This window comes from Ictalurus furcatus, chromosome 13, assembly GCF_023375685.1.
Source record: "Ictalurus furcatus strain D&B chromosome 13, Billie_1.0, whole genome shotgun sequence".
NCBI lineage: Eukaryota > Metazoa > Chordata > Actinopteri > Siluriformes > Ictaluridae > Ictalurus > Ictalurus furcatus.
Genome location: NC_071267.1, coordinates 23,274,114 through 23,293,838, shown reverse-complemented (window position 1 = coordinate 23,293,838; position 19,725 = coordinate 23,274,114). Strand labels below are relative to the sequence as shown.

Sequence of the window (19,725 nt, the reverse complement as noted above, 5' to 3'; positions counted from 1 at the left end):
GTCCTCGAAAGTCATATTAAAAACGTTCACTCTGGCTGAAATCAACACGTCGAGGAGCATCTGGTGTAGAGGGGAACAAAATGGTGGCACACCTGAGAGCCTTCTCAGAGCACATTCTTGAGTCTGCACTCAGGACTGAACCTGGGTTTGGAAAAGGGGCGGAGCTCATAATCACAGGTTCATATACAGGATCCATACGTCACTGCAAACCAGGAGTTGATCTCGTAGAAGATTTTCAGACGTGTAGGTTTGTACAAAAGGTGCATTTATTTCCCAACGTTGCTCTCAGTGATGCACAAAAGTGAGCAAGTTACATGCTCCGAGTACAGTCTTATAAACGTCTGGTTTTATACATTACTAACCATAATAACCTGTTCCCTGAAGAAACAGGAAGTAGCGTGACAAGTTGAACCAATCCCGTTACTCGGGATGTGGCGCTCATACCTGATGCGGATTGTACCCGCGGTTCAGTTGGAGCAAATCCTCAGATGACCGTTTCAATGATCCTGGTGGTGGCAAACAGCGTCCAAGCTTCACCGAGTGGACTTCCACACGCAAAAGAGAGATATATTTCCATTTCTGGAAAAGCCTGTACTTTTCCAAACTATATATAACAGAAAACGTCCACATGTGACTGCCACACACACACACACACACACAACCGGTCAACAGTTTGGAGACTGAAATGTTTCTCATGATGTTAAAAATCTTTTGATCTGAAGGTGTGTGATTAAATGTGTGAAATCGGTGCTGTAGATAAAAATATAATCGTGCCAACATATTCATTTCTTTCATTAGAAAACTAACATTTTATTTAAAAAAAACATTATTTTAAACGGATGACTCGGTGCAAAATATTCTGAAAAGCAGGCGATAAGAGTCCAGCGTCGGTGGGAACTCCTTTAATACTGATTAAAAAGCATCTCAGGGAAATTCCTCAAGAAATCGGGTGAGAAAACGCCAAGAATACATTTCTGGAAATTCTCGGCGAAAAGGGCGTCTACTTTGAAGATGCGAAAATACTAAATTATTTAGATTTATTTGGGATTTTTTTTCATCACAGCATAATTCCCATAGTGCCATTTGTGTTACTCCAGAGTTTTCATGACTTTATTATTATTCTAAAACGTGGAGAAAATAAATAAATAAAGAACGAGTGTGTGTAAATTTTTGACCAATAGTGTATGTCTTGATTGTTCGAGCCATTTTTCCAGCAGTAATCCTTTCATCAAAATATAATAAAGCAAAATCCTCACATTATAAATCCCGTTTCTGTTCTGATATGTTTGTAGGTTTAGGTACATTTCTTCCCGTTCACACCAAAGTGCTTCTTGCAAAAGCATTGTAAGCACTCACTCGGTCTAACAACGCAGTATGGCACACAGTTCCTGTTTGAAGGTGCACACTGACTGCAGCAGTATCCTTTTACACACACACACACACACACACACACACACACAATTGAGTCTTCATGGAGAAAGAGATCAGCAATTGAGATACTGTATCATAGTTAGCATGAGGGACTGAGATCAAGAAAAGCAAGTGAGGGAAAGACAGAGATGTTAAGAGAGTGTGCTCTTACAACAATGATAGATCAAAGGGGTACTGCAGAATCCTGAGATTGCATTTACACACACACACACACACACACACACACACACCCTTAATTACAGAGTAAATCAGACAGCCTCTGCAGTGACTACAGTAACAAACGCAGGACAGTCACACAGTCGGGGGACCTTCTAACTCAGACAAAGGTGGGGAGGAATGTATCAATCATTATTAAGCTTTACCGTTAAAAGAAACGAGAACTATGCAATTCGAACAGACACACACGCACTGGCATCGGTTAAAACGCAAACACTGTGAAAATTCCTATGAGTTCAAATCTCGCGGGATTGACAAATTTGACTGAGATCGTGTCTGTTTGTAATAATCTGGAGGTCAGTACGGGTATTTCGATGTTTATTAAACCAGTGAAGAAATAATGTTCCACGTGAGAGCGGTGAAATGTGCAAGATCAAAAGTGACACTGAGAGGCTGAGACGTGCCACATGTGGAAAAAAGGTTCATCTGTATCTACCTGGATTGTGTACATTGTAGTTTTTAAAGGAGTAGCAAATTTGTATTGAGGAAGGGAGGAAGGTAGGAAGGAAGAAAGGAAGGGAGGAAGGAAGGGAGGGAGGAAGGAAGGAAGGGAGGGAGGAAGAAAGGGAGGGAGATAGGGAGGAAGGAAGGAAGGGAAGAAGGAAGGAAGGGATGTAGGGAGGAAGGTAGGAAGGAAGGAAGGTAGGGAGGGAGGAAGGAAGGAAGGGAGGGAGGGAGGAAGGGAGGAAGGGAGGGAGGGAGGAAGGAATGGAGGATGGAATGGAGGGAGGGAGGAAGAAAGGAAGGAAGGGAGGTAGGGAGGAAGGGAGGGAGGAAGGAATGGAGGGAGGGAGGGAGGGAGTAAGGAAGGAAGGAAGGGAGGTAGGGAGGAAGGAAGGTAGGAAGGAAGGGAGGAAGGAAGGAAGGTAGGGTTGGAGGACGGAATGGAGGGAGGGAGGGAGAAAGGAAGGAAGGGAGGTAGGGAGGAAGGGAGGGAGGTAGGAAGGAAGGAAGGGAGGTAGGGATGGAGGAAGGAAGGGAGGTAGGGAGGAGGGATGGGAGGAAGGAAGGAAGGGAGGGAAGGAGGAAGCATGGAAGGAAGGAAGGGAGGGAGGGAGGAAGGGAGGGAGGGAGGGAGGTAGGGAGGTAGGGAAGGAGGAAGGGAGGGAGGTAGGGAAGGAGGGAGGAAGGAAGGAAGGAAGGAAGGAATGAAGGACAGAGGAAGGAAGGAAGGGAGGTAGGGAAGGAGGAAGCAAGGGAGGGCGGGAGGAAGGGAGGGAGGAAGGGAGGGAGGAAGGAAGGGAGGTGGGGAGGTAGGGAAGGAGGAAGAAAGGGAGGTAGGGAAGGAAGGAAGGGAGGTAGGTAGGTAGGGAGGTAGGGAAGGAGGAAGGAAAGAAGGGAGGGAGGAAGGGAGGGAGGAAGGAAAGGAGGGAGGAAGGGAGGGAGGAAGGAAAGGAGGGAGGGAGGAAGGGAGGGAGGAAGGAAGGCAGGTAGGTAGGGAGGATGGAAGGGAGGAAGGAAGGTAGGTAGGTAGGTAGGGAGGGAGGAAGGAAGGAAGGAAGGAAGGGAGGGAGGAAGGAAAGGAGGGAGAGAGGAAGGGAGGGAGGAAGGAAGGCAGGTAGGTAGGGAGGATGGAAGGAAGGAAGGAAGGAAGGGAGGGAGGAAGGGAACCTACTGGAACCACTATGGTTTTTCATAGTGTGTAGTGACAGACTAAAGCCCAGCCAATTGGATACGCTCCGTTGCAGTTGCTCTTACAGTATGCCTCTTTGTGTGTGTGTGTGTGTGTGTTTACATTATACACACATGTTGGTTTCCTTCTCTCTAGTTCTCCAGTCTGTTATGTAACAGGAGAATCTTATCAAACTGTAACATGATGAGAGAGATATTGCTACTATCCGTCCATCCCGCTTATCATACCTTACACAGGGCCACGGGGAGCCTGGAGCCTATCCCAGGGAACTCAGGGCACAAGGCAGGGTACACCCTGGACAGGGTGCCAACACATCTTCACACACCACGGACAATTTAGAAATACCAATCAATCAACCAACAACCATGTCTTTGGAAACCCCCGAAGCACTGGGAGAACATGCAAACTCCATGCACGTCAAGGTCAGGAAAAAGTTTCAGGGTCATGTTCGCAAACATGAATCAGCCTAACAACACAACTCACGAGTGAACACCTGAAGAGGAAACCTACCGGTGCGAGGTTCAGCTCGAATGATTCCTCGGACTAATAACATGACCCGCATGGTACAACCTATCAGTAAATCTGCATGGAGACATCCACCCATTTTCTGGGCCGCTTATCCTTCAGGGTCGCGGGGAACCTGGAGCCTATCAGAGTGAGCATGGGGCACAAGGATGCCCTGGACAGGGGTGCCAGTCCATCGCAGCCACGTCACGTTGGAGGATCTCAGTTGTCGTTAAAGTCAGACTGTCCGACAGTCAAGACGTGAAAAACGGACTCACGCAAGAAGACACATACGGAGTAGGAGGAGCCACACTACAGGACTGTGCCTGAAATCCTCTGACATTGTCAGAATTTAATCCGAGGAAAAATGTGATCGCAACGGATATTAATCGGCTGTCCGGGAACGCGTCGAACTAGCGATCAAAGACTACAGATTTTGGCCTAGGATTATAGGAATCTTTTAGGATACTCAAAATTTGTCTTAGATGACCAAATCGTGGCCAAAATCGTACAGCGTGGACCCGGCTTTAAAAACAGATGAGCCACACACACGCACTCTGAGTGCAACACGGTCACATGGGTTTACCATTTCAAAAAGCAACGAGCGAGAATAAAATCTGAATCTGCTTTAAGGTGCATGTTTAAGACCTTTCAAACGTGAATTTAAGACATTTTAACGCTAATTAAGGCCTTATTTTTACATTAAATAATTGAAGAGATTTGAAGACTTCTTAAGGATCCTTCGACACCTTGTCTACCGTCTTCACTCCTATTGGTAGTTGCTGCTGATCAAGCCCACCTCTAGTAATGACCGGTCTCCAGTCGCTTTGTCACTGTATGAGTGAACGTACCTTTTCTCACGGGAGCTGGACAGGACCAAACACTCCCACAAGCGACAACAGTCGTCCTTGCTCCACTCCCAGAGACACAAGCGAATGTGAACGTAAGGTAAGTTCGACGACTCCAGCTCTAGTCTTCAATTCGTGAACACGGCACAACTGGTGCTGGAGGTTCTGATTGGTGGCCTGTTTCTCAACCCAACAGTATCATCGAGATGAAACGTCTCCGCTGTATTTGATGCACTCGTACACACACTACGGTCTTGTCGGCAGTGGCCTTTGTAACGCTGAGACCGAGGAGGGCTGACAGACTGTAGAGCAAATTATATTTACAAACTGGCCGATATGGTGGGTGGATCTAAAAAACCTGATGCATTCAGACCAGAGCGTAGTATCCAATCAGGATTCACTTCCGCCGTTCCGCTGTTGCGTGCTTTACGTACGAGTTCGTCTCCTTCGTGACATCCTTCTGTTTTTAATCTCTTCTGACTTTTGCAGATAAGAATCGCAGCACCAGACGTTCGAAAAGCCTCGTACATTTCATAACAAAGCATATTTCTGCTTGCCTGAGGAATAAACGTGAGCATATGGATGAAGACGAGCTCAACAGAGCGAGCGCGTTCCAGTCTACTAGTCCTGTAATGATCCCATCTTGTTGCTTTTCTTCAGAATATTCTCCACTCACTCTTGTTCACATTCCTCGCTGCTGTTTCACTCCCTTGCTCTTTTTCAGACTTTCTTACTGTTGTACTGTCATGTAACAAGCGACCAATAGGATTCATGCGCTCTTTGATGACATTATCCGGTTTCTCCTCTACAGTATACTGAATGAACAGTAGTGGATGGAGTAGTTGATGGTGATTCGTGCTACCAGAGCGTCTCAGGGTTGAAACGCCCGAGGACTTGTACACCGAGTGCTCCATTCCATGAAAGCTCTCTGTCCCAGCTTATAACCTATAGTATTTCAAAGCAACGCTGACATCCTGACAGTAACCGAGCCTGCAGGTGATGCAAAACATCAGAGTTATGATGATGACGTGCTTGTTCTCTTCCTCCACCACCCCCCCTCTCTCTCTCTCACTCTCTTTCTCTCTCTCCCGCTCAGTTTGAAATTTGAGTGCTTTATTGACATAAATGAAGGTGATATTGGTGTATTTTCTCAGTATAAAATGAGAAAAATCTGTCAAACTAGAAAAGTCTCAAAGAAATAATAATAGGAGTAGCAATTTCGGGACGCACGGTGGTGTAGTGGTCAGCACATTTGCCTCGCACCTCTGAGGTAGGGGGTTCGAATCCTGCGGAGTGTGCATGTTCTCCTCGTACTGTGGTTTCCACCCCCAATCCAAAGACCTGCATTGTAGCTAGATTGACATTTCCAAATTGTCCGTGGTGTGTGTGAATGATTGTGCCCTGCGATGGGTTGACAGCCTTGTCCAGGGTGTCCCCTGCCTTCTGCTTGAGTTCCCTGGGATAGGCTCCAGGTTCCCTGTGACCCTGTATGGGATAAGCGGTACAGAAAATGGATGGATGGATAACCTGACAGCCAGTTTAGTAGTGCTTTGTATCAACAGCGTGCTCCAACTGTAACACAACAATAGTGTTTGTTATTTCCGTGTGTGAGACCCACTTCAGAAAAGAGAAAACCATTACACAGCATGTGTACGCTGATATTAAAGCTGTACACTAGCAGCAAGAACTCGTCACCAGATCTGCAAAGACTAGCAACCTGAGTGATCAACCGTCAGCGTTTTTTTTATCAAGGGAGCCGGATCCACACACACGGCATTTTCCTGCGAGCTGCTAAACACGCTTCGGCAGCGAGCGATCATAACGAGACCGTGATTGTGGCCTGTAATTGACACGGACGCATGCAGGGTCACGCGTGAGCTCATGACGACAATGACGCACCGATAATCTGGCTTTGATCCACGCACCAACCCTCGCAGCACAAATGACAAACCTGAGACCTGTTACACTCGCCGGTTAAGACCGTCGCGTCGAATTAGTGAGATCTTCATCCGGTGAAACGTTTTGAGCCAGGGGAACGCAACACGGCCACACTCTTTCGTATTCGTATCCGGCGTTATTAATTCATTAGTCATCAAATTTCATTACTGCATAAATTCGAGCCAAATTTCTCCACCTTAACCCTTTCATGCATAAACTATTTATACACAGATTATATCCAGATGGATCGGAATTTCTTTGTAGGATATGTGAATTAGGATTCTCTCTAAATATCTAGAAATCAAATTAGAAAGAAAAAAGTAAACAAGTTAAATAAAAAGGCTAAAACGATATACCTGAAATAATAATAATAATAATAATAATAATAATAATAATAATCTTCCAATGTCCCACATTTTCACCATTTAAGTTGAAAAATTATTTTCTGAACATACAATATGTGTCAATTTAGGACTGCTGCATGACACAAAGAGCTCATTTATAAGTAAAATATCTTATATCTTGGGGGGGGGGGTCATGGTGACTTAGGGGTTAGAACGTTTGCCTCGCACCTTCAGTGTTGGGGCTCGAATCCCGCCTCCACCCTGTGTGCTCGGAGTTTACAGGTTCTCCCTGTTCACCCGGTTTCCTCCAGGTTCCTCACCAGTCCAAAGACATGTGCTGTAGGCTGATCTGCATCTCTAAATTGTCCGTGCGTGCGATTGTACCCTGCGATGGATTGACACCCCACCTTGTGCCTCAACATTCCCTGGGATAGGCTCCAAGCTCCTTGGATCATTTCATGTAATCATTTCAAGGGGCAGTGGATTCTGATCAAGCTTGTGTGGGGTGTGTGTGTGTGTGTTCCTGCTTGGCTGTGCACACTTCACATGATGATCTTGCTATGTCAGGGATGAGGTGGTCTGGCCTTATTTTATATAATTAAATCCCACTTATAAGAGATGAAATAAACCACCAACTATACATCTCCACATCTCCATCAGACTGGTCCCCTTCAACCTCCTGAAACTTTTCTTATGATGATATTAAAGTCATTTACTATGTAAATATTTTAAACCCTCATGCACACTGGCTCTTGAACGTATCCTCATGCGTGTTTGATTTTCTAATGGAGAGTAAACGGCACTGCATCATTTTCTCAGGGTGTGTGTGTGAGAGAGAGTGTGTGTGAGAGTGTGTGTGTGTGTGTGTGTGTGTGTGTGCAGCAGAGCTCCTTGTTGCGGATTTGTTGCAGCACAACTATGAAATGATACAAATATACAATCATAAACATGCAGCACCGACACCCACGTCCGCGCGCGCACACACATAGACATACACGCGAGCGCGCGAGTGCGCACGCACACACACGCGCACCTCTGCCGACCGTTAAAGGCTCAATTTAACACGACGCACTCCTCGTTTCCTCTACATTCACACCGGTTCAGACACAGCTGACTCTTATTACTGTGAATTAAAGCTCCTAGTCGTACTCACAGTGCGTAAAAACTGGATTTCGTCCTCGCCTTCTCCGCCTTCGGCCATGGTGAAGCCGCAGCAGGGGGAGAGACAGAGAGAGAGAGAGGGAGAGAGAGAGATATCTCAGAGCCCGGACCCGGGATATGACTGAGCTACACCGAGAAAAACATAACGGAATAATAAACGAGCGCTGATTGGACGCTAGGAGTATTCAGTGGGCGGGGTCAGGCAGGTGCGTGCGCTTTTAAGCCAATAGGAGAAACAGCGCCCTCTGCTGACCGTTGAAGTTTTAAATTTAAAAACGAAATAAATCTAACGGCTCTAACGGTTTATCCTGCGCGAGACGATTTGTATGGGCCAATCGCGCACTCGAAACTCAAATATAAAAAAATTCACTGTATACAGTTGTATTATATATTACATAAAATTGTAATTATATTCATAATATATATTATTATATTTAATGTATTTAATGCTACTGAATAATACACACTATTAAATGTACAGTGTATGTACATAACTGTGGGCTAAAATTCTGACCACTACACAGTTACTATTATAAGTTATTTACAAAATCAAGTATACTTACAACCAATTGCCTGGGTGCCGAGTAAAGTACCACACGGAACCAGAGAGTGAGGAAAAGCAAGGTCCAAGTTTTATTGTTCCACCACACGAGATCCCCACAGTTTGAGACGTCCCAAAAAGCGATCTGACACCCGGAGCTGAAACTCCCTTATTTATACAGTTTTCTAAACCCAAACATCAATATGTTTAGACATAGCTTTCCCAGAATACCATTACGTACGCGAATCAACAATTTTGAGAGACCTTGTTCCCATGGAGTCTGCTGATCTCATAGACAGTTATCTTGAGACCTTCGCCGTTCCAGTGACAGTTATCTAGTAGGTGTAGCCCAGCTCCAATACCCATATAATATAATGGGCCTGTCACATTTTGTCCTTAAAAAATAACCTGTGTCAGTAGAGTCAGTCCTGACTGGTCTACCGTGAGCAGAGGATTCTCCACACCTTCACACACAATATGAGTAAGTTTCTTTCATATTTGTTCTACATTCCTGTTTTCTACTGTGGTTTCTTTCATATTTTGTTCTACATTTTCTGTTTATAATGCTTGCAAATAGTTTACCCCCTTTACTTTACTCTATACCTTATAATATCCTTATAATCCTTATACTCCTTTTATTATCCTTATAATATCCTTATAATCCTCATAATATTCTGCATTCCTTCCGTGAGTGTGTGTGGCTGCATAGGCCTCTGTGTGTCTGTGTGTCTGCATTCCTCTGTGTGTGTGTGTGTGTGGCTGCATAGGCCTCTGTGTGTGTGTGTGTGTCTCTGCATGTGCCTCTCTGTCTGTACTCCCCAGTTCCTAGGTTTCATTGTGAATAATAAATCTTACTGTTAATCTTAAAGTTAATCTTAATCTTAAAGTATGAGTCCAACTCATCAATATCACCGCCTAATACAGTTCATTCTCTTCTATGTGTCCTAGGTGCCCGTCACTTTCTTATCTCCTTTACCGGAGGGGCTGGATTTGGATCTGAACACTTGCTATCAGCTTGCGCATCTCACTGCTGACTTCACTATGCCACTCGAAGTTCTTTGCGCCCCCTCTGGAGATGTGGGGTTCCCCCCACCTCTCAGATATAGAATCCAGTGAATTCCCAATAAAGTTACTTACTACTTATCCTTGGTCTCCCTCGTGTTTATTTCTTGTGTTTTTCATATACAACATAACATTAAAAGCATCTGCCTAATATTGTGTAGGTCCCCCTTGTGCCACCAAAACAGCTCTGACCCATCGAGATATGGACTCCACAAGACCTCTGAAGGTCGCAAGACGCAGGGCCGTAACCACCATAGACACACGGTCGCCCACCATTAACCAGATATGGCCAAGTTGTCTCAAACTGTCTTTAGGTTGTGGTTAGGACAGAGTCATTTATTAAAATAAAATATATATTATTTGCAAATGTAGCTCTTTAACTATTTAACTAGGGCAGTGGCAGCTCAATGGTTAAGGCTCTGGGTTACTGAGAAGAAGGATGACGGTTCAAGCCCAAGCTGTCACTGTTGGGCCCTTGAGCAAGTCCCTTAACCCTCTCTGTTCCAGGGTTGCCATATCATGGCTGACCCTGTGTTCTGACCCCAACTTCCTAACAAGCTGGGATATGCAAAAAAAATTAAAATAAATAAATAAATATATATGTTTTAATATTTCACTGTGCTGTAATGTATATGTGACAGATAAAGGCTCCTTTTGCTTAATTGTTTAATGCTTTAATTGTCTTTTCTGGATAATAAGCCCCAAAGTGTCTGCAACCATTGTGTTTTGATGCTAGTCTGTATGTGCTCAAAAAGTTAAAGGGATAGTTAACCTAAAAATGAGAATTCTGCTATATTTTATTTACCCTTATGCCATTATCAACCCAAATACTGTTCATAACTTAACATAAAAGAAGACATGATTTTTTTCTTTTTCTTTGGGACAGCAGAGAAAAACCGGTAAGCTGACAGGAACTGGGGAAAAAGTTAACAGTATATACATAGTGGATGTTTTGTAAGTCTTATTTGATCTGCTCTACTGTTTGGAACATATTATTCACTATAATAAGATGAAAGGCCTGCCTGGGGTAGAGAGTGAATAAATCTGAAATATAATACACCATGTAATCTAACTTGTTTTTGCATTGTAATACACACTGACCTTACTGTAGTTATTTTGGTCCTAAATATAAAGGTCTTGTATTGTATGGTTGTAGTGAATAGTGTGTGTGTGTGTGTGTTTTGTGTGTGTGTATAGAACATGGCGTCATTAAGTACATTTAGATGGTCCTGGTGTCCACTATAATTGACATTCATTAGAAGGCTAATATTTTTAAACACAAACCATTTAACTGCTTTCAGAAATAAATTTATTATTCCTGACACTTTAATAAACAAGAATATGTGATAATCATAGTAATATATATATATATATATATATATATATATATATATATATATATATATATACTTTTTTTTTAAAAAAATACAATATTTCAGTTATGTATCTTTCTTCTTTCCATAAAATGTGCTTGTTAATATGGTGGCCATTTTGGATGCAGTGTAAGAAGTTGTTCCTAGCAAAAAAGTCAAAGGACATGCATGAAAACAAAATGTCCACTACAGAGGACACAAGTAAATGGGCGGGGTCTCAGGAGGATATAAATAATGTGTGTGTGTGTGTGTGTGTGTGTTATATATATATATATATATATGGGCCTTTATTACATTTGCCCCCCATTTTGGATATGCTCTGACCCAGCTGTCTAACCATCACAAATTGGCCTTTGTCAAAGTTGATCAGATCGTTACACTTGTCCATTTTTCCTGCTTCCAACACATCAACTTCGAGAACTGACTATTCACCTGCTTCCTAATATATCCCACGCCTTTACAGGTGTCGTGATAACAAGATAATGTTATTCACTTCACCTGTCAGTGGTTTTAATGTTATTGCTGATCTGAGTGTGTGACATTCCTGGTTTGCATGTGACGCTAAATGTAATTTTAGTATCTTAGGAAAATTATATTCCTAATAGTTTTCTCACGGGCGCACGGTGGCTTAGTGGTTAGCACGTTTGCCTCACGCCTCCAGGGTCAGGGGTTCGATTCCCACAGTGGCCCTGTGTGTGCGGACTTTGCATGTTCTCTGCGGGGGTTTCCTCCCCCAGTCCAAAGACATTCATGGTAGGCTGATTGGCACGTCCAAAGTGTCCGTAGTGTGTGAATGTGTGTGTGATTGTGCCCTGCGATGGATTGGCACCCTGTTCAGGGTGTACCCTGCCTTGTGTCCGATGCTTCCTGGGATAGGATCCAGGTTTCCCTGTGACCCTGAAGGAGAAGCTGTAAAAGATGGATGGATGGTTTTCTCATGTTCCCATTGCCATGATCTCTTTGCTTGTGTATAAAAAGACGCAACAAGTATTAATAAATTTGATGCGCTATTTTGTGCGCATAATAATAATAATAATAATTAGTTATTATTCATATGCTCACCCGGCGTTCATACACGGTAATGACGGTAACGGCAAAAATATCAAAAACTGGACATTTATACATAAAACATATATAAAAGCAAATTACACAACTACACTTCAGCAGTATGAAGGAAACATTTATTACTATATGTGTATCATTCATGCGTAGGATGATGGGACGTGCAGTGGGTCTGTAAATTAAATCGGCTAAATCCCAACTGAGCTCCTGGAGCTAATTAATTGCTAACGAGTTGAATCGGGTGCGTTCGAGCAGGGAAATCTCTAAACTGTGTTGGATTAGTGAATGGAAATGAGCATGGCATGTTATCCGCCAAACTCTTAGGAAGCGCAACTGGGAAGAAACCGACAGACGTTAAACAATTAGGTCACTATCTATGACTTAATTTAAAACCAGAAGAAAATCTTTCTTGGATTTTATTCTAAAACAGTTTGCTCACTATAAAAATATGACTATTTGAAATGCTTTTTTTTTTTATTTTTAAAAAGGCATGGTCAACTATACAACATAAAACCATTGAATGAAAAACCACAACAATCACTTTGAGCATTCTATGGAGACTGTATAGATGAGTTATATTGATTTATATGGGAAAATCCCTTCAAATGGGAAAACTTTGGAAAACTTTTTTTTTTTGCCACAATGTCATCTCGTACTTTTGCGTTGAGATAAGCTCAATTATTATAATTATTTAAAATATGTATTAAATATTTACGTAAGGTGCAATTTTACCAGCAGCTGAATTTAAAAATGCCAAAAATAAAATTTACAGCATTTAAAAAAAAAAAAAAAAAAAAGCCCTGACAGTCAAAATGTCCTTGGTAAAAAATAAATAAAACAATACTTTGCCACTACTGTAACAACAATTTGGTTTATCTAGTTTCAGGGTCTACAACCGAACGCACAGGTGTAAAACCATTTCGGTCAGATGTTGACTTTGTGGTGAGGCGGTTATGTGGCTAAGTCGGTGTCGTAGGCCAGGTTGGGTGCCAGCCATTTCTCTGCCTCAGTCACAGGAATCTCCTTCCTCCTGGCATAATCTTCCGCCTGCACATAAATAAAAGAACTTGAATACAATGGCATTTTTTTTTCAAGCTAATCTCGAATAACCTTGTTAATTCTGGCACGTTCGCACGCCCTGTACAACTGTGAAAAACATTGGGAAAACATAAATAAACAAGCAAATAACTGGAATTTCTTTTTACTGTATTGATCCTCTGTCAGAAAACTGCAGAAAACTTCCGTAGAGCAAGACTTTCTTTTTATGTCTGTCCCATCCTAAGCCGTTTATTGATAGAGATGAACAGTTTAAGGCTTGAATTTGCATTATACAGCCATATATTCAAATGCGCATTATCGACATATGCCCCTAGACTGATTTCTTTTCTCACGACAGGGAAATGTTAAAATCCTTGCCCAAATATACTTAATATATACTACAGATGTTGTCTATGGACTGGACAGAGATGAAGCTTTTTTCCACCCGACGGTGCAGCTCAACACTCGGGCAAATGACCTCCATCCTGTATTCTGGTGCTATGCTGTTTGGTGGAGAGGCACTAATAGAAATGCTGGTACATATTTCTCCTAGAACAACACTGGGAGCCTTGAAAAGTCTCGAAATAAAACTGTTGTCATGTCATTTTTTGTTATGTTGTCTACTTTATGCCAAAACCCGTTCATACTGCTTTGTGCAATCAGTTATACTGTGGTTATTAGGGTGTTTATCTGTGCTCAGTTGTAGTTAATCTTGTGCCGAACAAGCCTAGAGGTATTTAAACTGGCTACAGGTCATACGGTTACGTTTCTTCTGGCACGTACCTGCTCCTTGGTGATCTTGCCCACAGCAAAGTAGGTGGATTTGGGGTTGGCGAAGTAAAGACCAGACACAGCTGCAGCCGGAGACATGGCAAGTGATTCAGTCAGACTGATACCTTAAAACAGAGCAGGAAAACAGAACTGATCAGCTCGTGTAGGAAATATAACTTCCTTTGAAAAGTGTCTATATTATTTTGGATTAAAAAAAAACACATCCGTTAGCCTCATTCCAATGCCACATTAACACTGATTCATTCATTACCATAAATATTAGGATTCATTTGTACAATCGTGTCAGATGGCGTACCGGTTTTTTCCTGAATTTGGGCGAGTGTCCACATGGTGCGTTTCTCGGTATGGTCAGGCTGGCTGGGGTAGCCTGGAGCAGGCCGAATACCACAGTAACGCACCTTGTGCAGGTCGCTGGCCTCCAGATCTTCCTCCTTACTGTAAGCCCAGAACTCCTTCCTCACACGGGCATGGAGCTCCTCAGCAAACGCCTGCCAAACAAACAAGATAAATTCATCATCCTCCTCCTACCCATATACACACATGTCCTGGGAAGAAATATGGAGCCTCCAGAATTAAGAGACACCATAGTGACAATTTCAAGTGGAGCAAGATACAACAAACACGCAGTATAAATCAATCGCTGTACAAAGAACAATTAGAGATGCATATGATTAAACCACATGTTGGTCAACATGCCAGTTCCCAAGTATTAGACATGACATTACCGCCATGTATTTATAGAACTATTAAACGTGGTTAACGACAGATTAAAGTCATGCCCTGCTAACCCATTCACAGCTAGCCACGCAACATTTCTTCACTAAAACGCTATTTAATGTCTTTATAAAGTTGGTATTTTTACAACTGCATGCGTTCTGGCGAATTATTTTGAGTGAGCGGACTGGTCAACGTGTGAAACGTGTCACTGCAGAAGTCTATTTGTTATTCAAAAGAGAAAGATATGGTCTGAAACAAAACACGTTTTATGCTTTTGGAAGGTTCTGTACCGCTTATTCGGCACAGGGTTCCGGAGCAAATCCCAGGGAACTCGTGGCACAAGGTGGGGGACATACTGGACGAGGGTGGCCATCGCAGGGCACAATCACACACACACACACACATACTACAGACTATATAGAGATGCCAATCAGCCTACAACGCATGTCTTTGGACTGGGGGAGGAAACCGGAGTACCCGGAGGAAACCCCCGAAGCAGGAAGAGAACATGCAAGCTCTGGGCACGCAGGGTGGAGGCGGGAATCGAACTCCAACCGTGGAGGTGCGAGGCAAACGTGCTAACCGCTAAGCCACTGTGCCTCCCAAATTAGAACATGTTAATAACAAATACATTTTTTTTTTGGTCTATTTAACTGTAGGCTTGTAAGTTTCAAATGTGCAAGGACATGAAACAAAATATGACATTTAAAAGTTTTAATAAAACAGTGATTAAAAAAAGTAAATTTCTGGTGATGGGAGGTTATCATATGTGAACTCTTTTCACACCCTATTAACCACAGGAAGGCTGATTGGTGATTTGATGGATGAGGTCATCATCACGGACTTGTTTTCATACAGTCGTTCCAAACCCCCAGATCGACTGCACATTTTTAAGCATTACTCCTATATCTGGAAACTTTGCCAAACTGGACAGAATAGATGTATACCTTATTATTATATGGTCCAGAACTGAACCATGAACAGTTAACATTAAACTTCAGTCTAACCCAGATGGACTTTGGCTGTTAATATGGATTTATCTTGGTGTGTACGTGGCGGTCATGCGTTACCTCAGCGAGTCTGTCGGCAAGAGCTTTCACCATGATGCTGTTGTAATCATCGCCCTGCTGAACAAATTCTTGGCTGAGCTTTTCGGCACCAAACACAGCGACTGCAAACAGCCCGACATAGTCCTTCACTCCGCTTTCCAACGGAGCAACAAAATCCGCCAAACAGAAGTACGGGTCCGAACATGCGGAGTCTTTCTCTGCCTGCTCAAGATGAGAAAAAACACACCACGTTCAAGTATTCCAGTAAAGCAGTGCCAGTGATTCAACTGTACAGCGCTGTCAAAAAGTATCTGGTTTCTTCTGGTTTTGTGTATATACTCGTACTAGATCTAAGATAAAACCAAGGCAACCTGAGAAACACGAAATACAGTTTTTAAATGATGACATATTTATTGGAGCAAAAACGTTATCCAATACCAACTGGGTGTGTGTGTGAAAATGCATTTGTCCATGTAGTTACTAATTCCCCAAATCTATGAAACTGCATTCAAAATGGGGTTCAGCTGGTCTAGACACAACCAGGCCTGATTACTGCAAACCCTGTTCAATCACATCAACACTTACAGTCTTGTGAATTTATTATTATTATTATTATTTTTTTTTACACATTTGGACAAGCAAACATTTGATCATCTTTGAAACAGTGCTTATTAATAAAGTTGATACACACTACTAAATGACATAAAATTGACATTTTGCAGTAATTTTCACAATTTAAATTAACAAAAGAAAATAAACAGATCAGTCACACGGAAAAAGTAAGTACAGCTGTACATTTATGACACCTTCAAATCCATATAATTAGAATCAGGTGTTTGGGTGCCAGTGATTAGAACCTGCTCAGGGAGTGCAGGTGGAACCGGTCTTATTTATACCCATCTCATATCTAGTGTCTGGTGTTCCCTTTGTTAATGAGGTGTGTACTGTTATCATGCCAAGATCTAAAGACTTCTATAGGGCCTTCAGAAAATGGTTGTGGATGCCTAGGAGTCTGCCAAGGGATTTAAAAAGATCTCCAAATGATTTGAAATACATCGTTCCACTGTAAGGAAAATAATCTACAAACGGCAGAGATTTCAAACGACTGGAAATTTGTCCAGAACTGGCCGTCCCAGCAAATTCAGCCCAAGAGCAGACCGTCTGATGCAAAAAGTAGTCTCCAAGAACCCCCAAATTTCATCACAGGATCGGCTAGTAAGTCTTGGAACTGTTGGTGTCAAAGTTCATGCTTCAACAATCAGATAGAGATTGTACATATTTAAACTGTATGGGAGGCGTGACTGGAAAAAGCCTTTGCTGTCTAAAAAGAACTTAAAGCAAGACTACAGTTTGCCAATGAGCATATAGGCAAAGACCAGGCCTTTTGAAATAATGTGCTCTGGACAGACGAATCAAAACAGTACCAGCAGACATGTTTGGTGCAGACCAAAGACAGCTTTTCAGGAGAAGCACCTCATACCAACTGTGAAGCACAGTGGTGGAAATGTAATAGTTTGGGGTTGCTTCATTGCCTCAGGGACTGGACAGCTTGCATTCATTGATTCGACTATGAATTCTGCATCATATCAAAGAGTGCTTGAAGATAATGTGAGGCCATCTGTCCAAAAGTTGAAGTTGAACCAAAAGTGGACTTTTCAACAGGATAATGGTCCTAAGCACACTAGCAAATCCACCAAGGAATGGCTCAAAAAAAAAGAAATGGAGGGTTAAGGAATGGCCGAGTCTAAGCCCGGATTTGAATCCCATTGAAATGTTATGGAGGGATTTGAAAAGGGCCGTACATGCAAGAAAACCCTCAAACATCTTGCAACTGAAAGAATATCGCATGGAAGAGTGGTCAAAAATTCCAGAAAGCCGAAGTCAGAGACTGGTGGACAATTATGCAAAAACACCTACAAGAAGAACATTTTCAACAGCATGAATTTGGTTAAAAGGTCTTACCCAGTAACACACTATGCCAAAGTTGAAAGAAATTCCAGAAATGCTGAGGAAGAAGATGACTGAAATATATCAGTCTGGGAAGGGTTACAAAACTATTTCAAAGGCTCTGGGACTCCAAAGAACCACAGTGAGAGCCATTATCTCCAAATGGAAAAACTCGGCACAGTAGTAAACCTTCCAGAACTGGCCGACCTTCCAAAATTCCTCCAAGAGCACAGCGACGACTCATCCAGGAAGTCACAAAAGAGTCAAGGACAACATCAAAGGATCTACAGGCCTCTATGGCATGAATAAAGGTCACTGTTCATGACTCCACTATCAGAAAGACGCTGGGCAAAAATGGCATCCATGGAAGAGTGGCGAGGTGAAAACCACTGCTAACCCAGAAGAACATTAAGGCTCGTCTGAATTTTGCCAAAGCACACCTTGATGATCCTCAAACATTTTGGGAGAATGTTCTGTGGACTGATGAGTCGAAAGTGGAACTGTTTGGAAGACAGGGGTCCCGTTAGATCTGGCATAAACCAAACACAGATCTCCACAAAAAGAACATCATACCTACTGTCAAGCATGGTGGAGGCAGTGTGATGGTGTGGGGATGCTTTACTGCTTCAGGGCCTGGGCAACTTGCAATAATTGAGGGAGACACAAATCCTACTCTCTACCAGAAAATCCTAAAATAGAATGTCCGGTCTTCAGTCCATTTATCCAAAGCATAGGAGTAATTCCTAGTCCTAGAAGTTAAGTGAAGGTCTGATCTCCAGTTATCGGAAACGTTTGTTTGCAGTTCTTGCTGCTAGAGGTGGCACAACCACATTTTAAATTTAAGGGAGCAATTCGTTTTTCACATTGTTGATAGGTGATGGATAACTTTTTTTTTGCTTTAATTAAAAAACTAAACCTGTATAGTGTGTTTACTCAGACTGCCTTTGTTTTATGTTGCATTTCGTTTGAAAGATCTAAAACTATTTAGTATGAGATGTACACAAAAACAGAAGAAATTAAATACTTTTTCACAGCACTGTAACTAAACATTTTTATCCTCACTTCCCATGCATTTTCTCAACACAAAGGTTTGTATAACCGAACCCCCTGAGCGCAACGTCACCTGCTGTCTAAGCCCGTAGAAGGTAGCAGTGTGGTTCGATAAGGTTGGAGTGGCATCATCGGTGTATACGAGAATGTCGTCGCCGTGGCTTTGTGCACGCCAGAAGCCCACGATGCCTCTTCCTTGCAGACCCTTACTGTCAATCAGCCTGTTCAGAAGCCTCTGAGCTTCGTCAAACACACGCCTGGCATGTTCTCCTACACACATGCACACACATGCATACAGACATACACGCATAGACAGATATACACAAGCAAACATTAGCGTAAAAACATTAAAAAAAAAAAATCTTTACGCTAAAACGTTTTTTTTTTTTTTGTTCAACAATCTCTCAACGAAGTCATTTACTGTACACACTGAACACTTTCCCTTACCCACGGTTTTATCTTTAAAGATTTTGGGGTACCCTCGGTTGGGATATTTCCCCCTCAGCTGCCACACGTCGAAGAAGGGCTTCCAGTCGATGTAGTCCACCAGCCTCCTCAGGTCATATGCGTCAAACACACGCGTGCCCAGGAACCTTGGCTGATCTACACGGAGCCAGAGGGAACAATCAGTCTCTCTTGTCTTTATCTGTGACCGGGAGCACCTATTCCCAAAACTCTGAAGTGTCTGAAGTCTAGAGCTTGGAGAAAATCAGCCATCTTACAGTCACAGAATCCACAAGATATCCTGAGATCACTGATCTTATTTTTTCTTCCGAAGAAGACCTGTTGTTCTAATGGGCAGATTGAATGGTTACCTGGTTCTGGCTGTGAGAGCCAGTCGATGTGTAGGCCTTTATCCCGTGCCTGTGCAAGAGACAAGTATCGCCTATCCTGTAAGAACAGAAAAGAATTTGATGTACGACATAGCATGTACCAACAGTGTCTTCATCCATGTAATCTCAGTCAGAGGTTTTACTAAGAGAGTCCTAATCTAATCCCTAACCGAGCCCAATTTCACC

At 42.7% G+C, this 19,725-nt stretch overlaps 2 protein-coding genes across 3 annotated transcripts in view; both read right to left on the bottom strand.

Annotated features, from left to right (window-relative positions):
• ryr2a (ryanodine receptor 2a (cardiac)) overlaps window positions 1-8,256 on the bottom strand; it is a 222,034-nt gene extending 213,778 nt beyond the window's left edge. Inside the window, exon 1 of the mRNA XM_053639919.1 lies at window positions 8,068-8,256. Within this exon, the coding sequence (XP_053495894.1) occupies window positions 8,068-8,115 (48 nt within the window). The 5' untranslated portion in view covers window positions 8,116-8,256. The remainder of the gene's footprint in view (window positions 1-8,067) is intronic.
• A 4,016-nt stretch (window positions 8,257-12,272) lies between these two features.
• mtr (5-methyltetrahydrofolate-homocysteine methyltransferase) overlaps window positions 12,273-19,725 on the bottom strand; it is a 31,060-nt gene continuing 23,607 nt past the window's right edge. For both annotated transcript variants that reach the window (XM_053639855.1, XM_053639856.1), the window contains exons 27-33: window positions 19,522-19,597; window positions 19,154-19,309; window positions 18,780-18,976; window positions 15,731-15,931; window positions 14,239-14,431; window positions 13,935-14,047; window positions 12,273-13,160 (exon numbers count right to left, since the gene is read on the bottom strand). In XM_053639855.1, coding sequence (XP_053495830.1) covers window positions 13,065-13,160; window positions 13,935-14,047; window positions 14,239-14,431; window positions 15,731-15,931; window positions 18,780-18,976; window positions 19,154-19,309; window positions 19,522-19,597 — 1,032 coding nt within the window. In that variant the 3' untranslated portion in view covers window positions 12,273-13,064. The remainder of the gene's footprint in view (window positions 13,161-13,934; window positions 14,048-14,238; window positions 14,432-15,730; window positions 15,932-18,779; window positions 18,977-19,153; window positions 19,310-19,521; window positions 19,598-19,725) is intronic.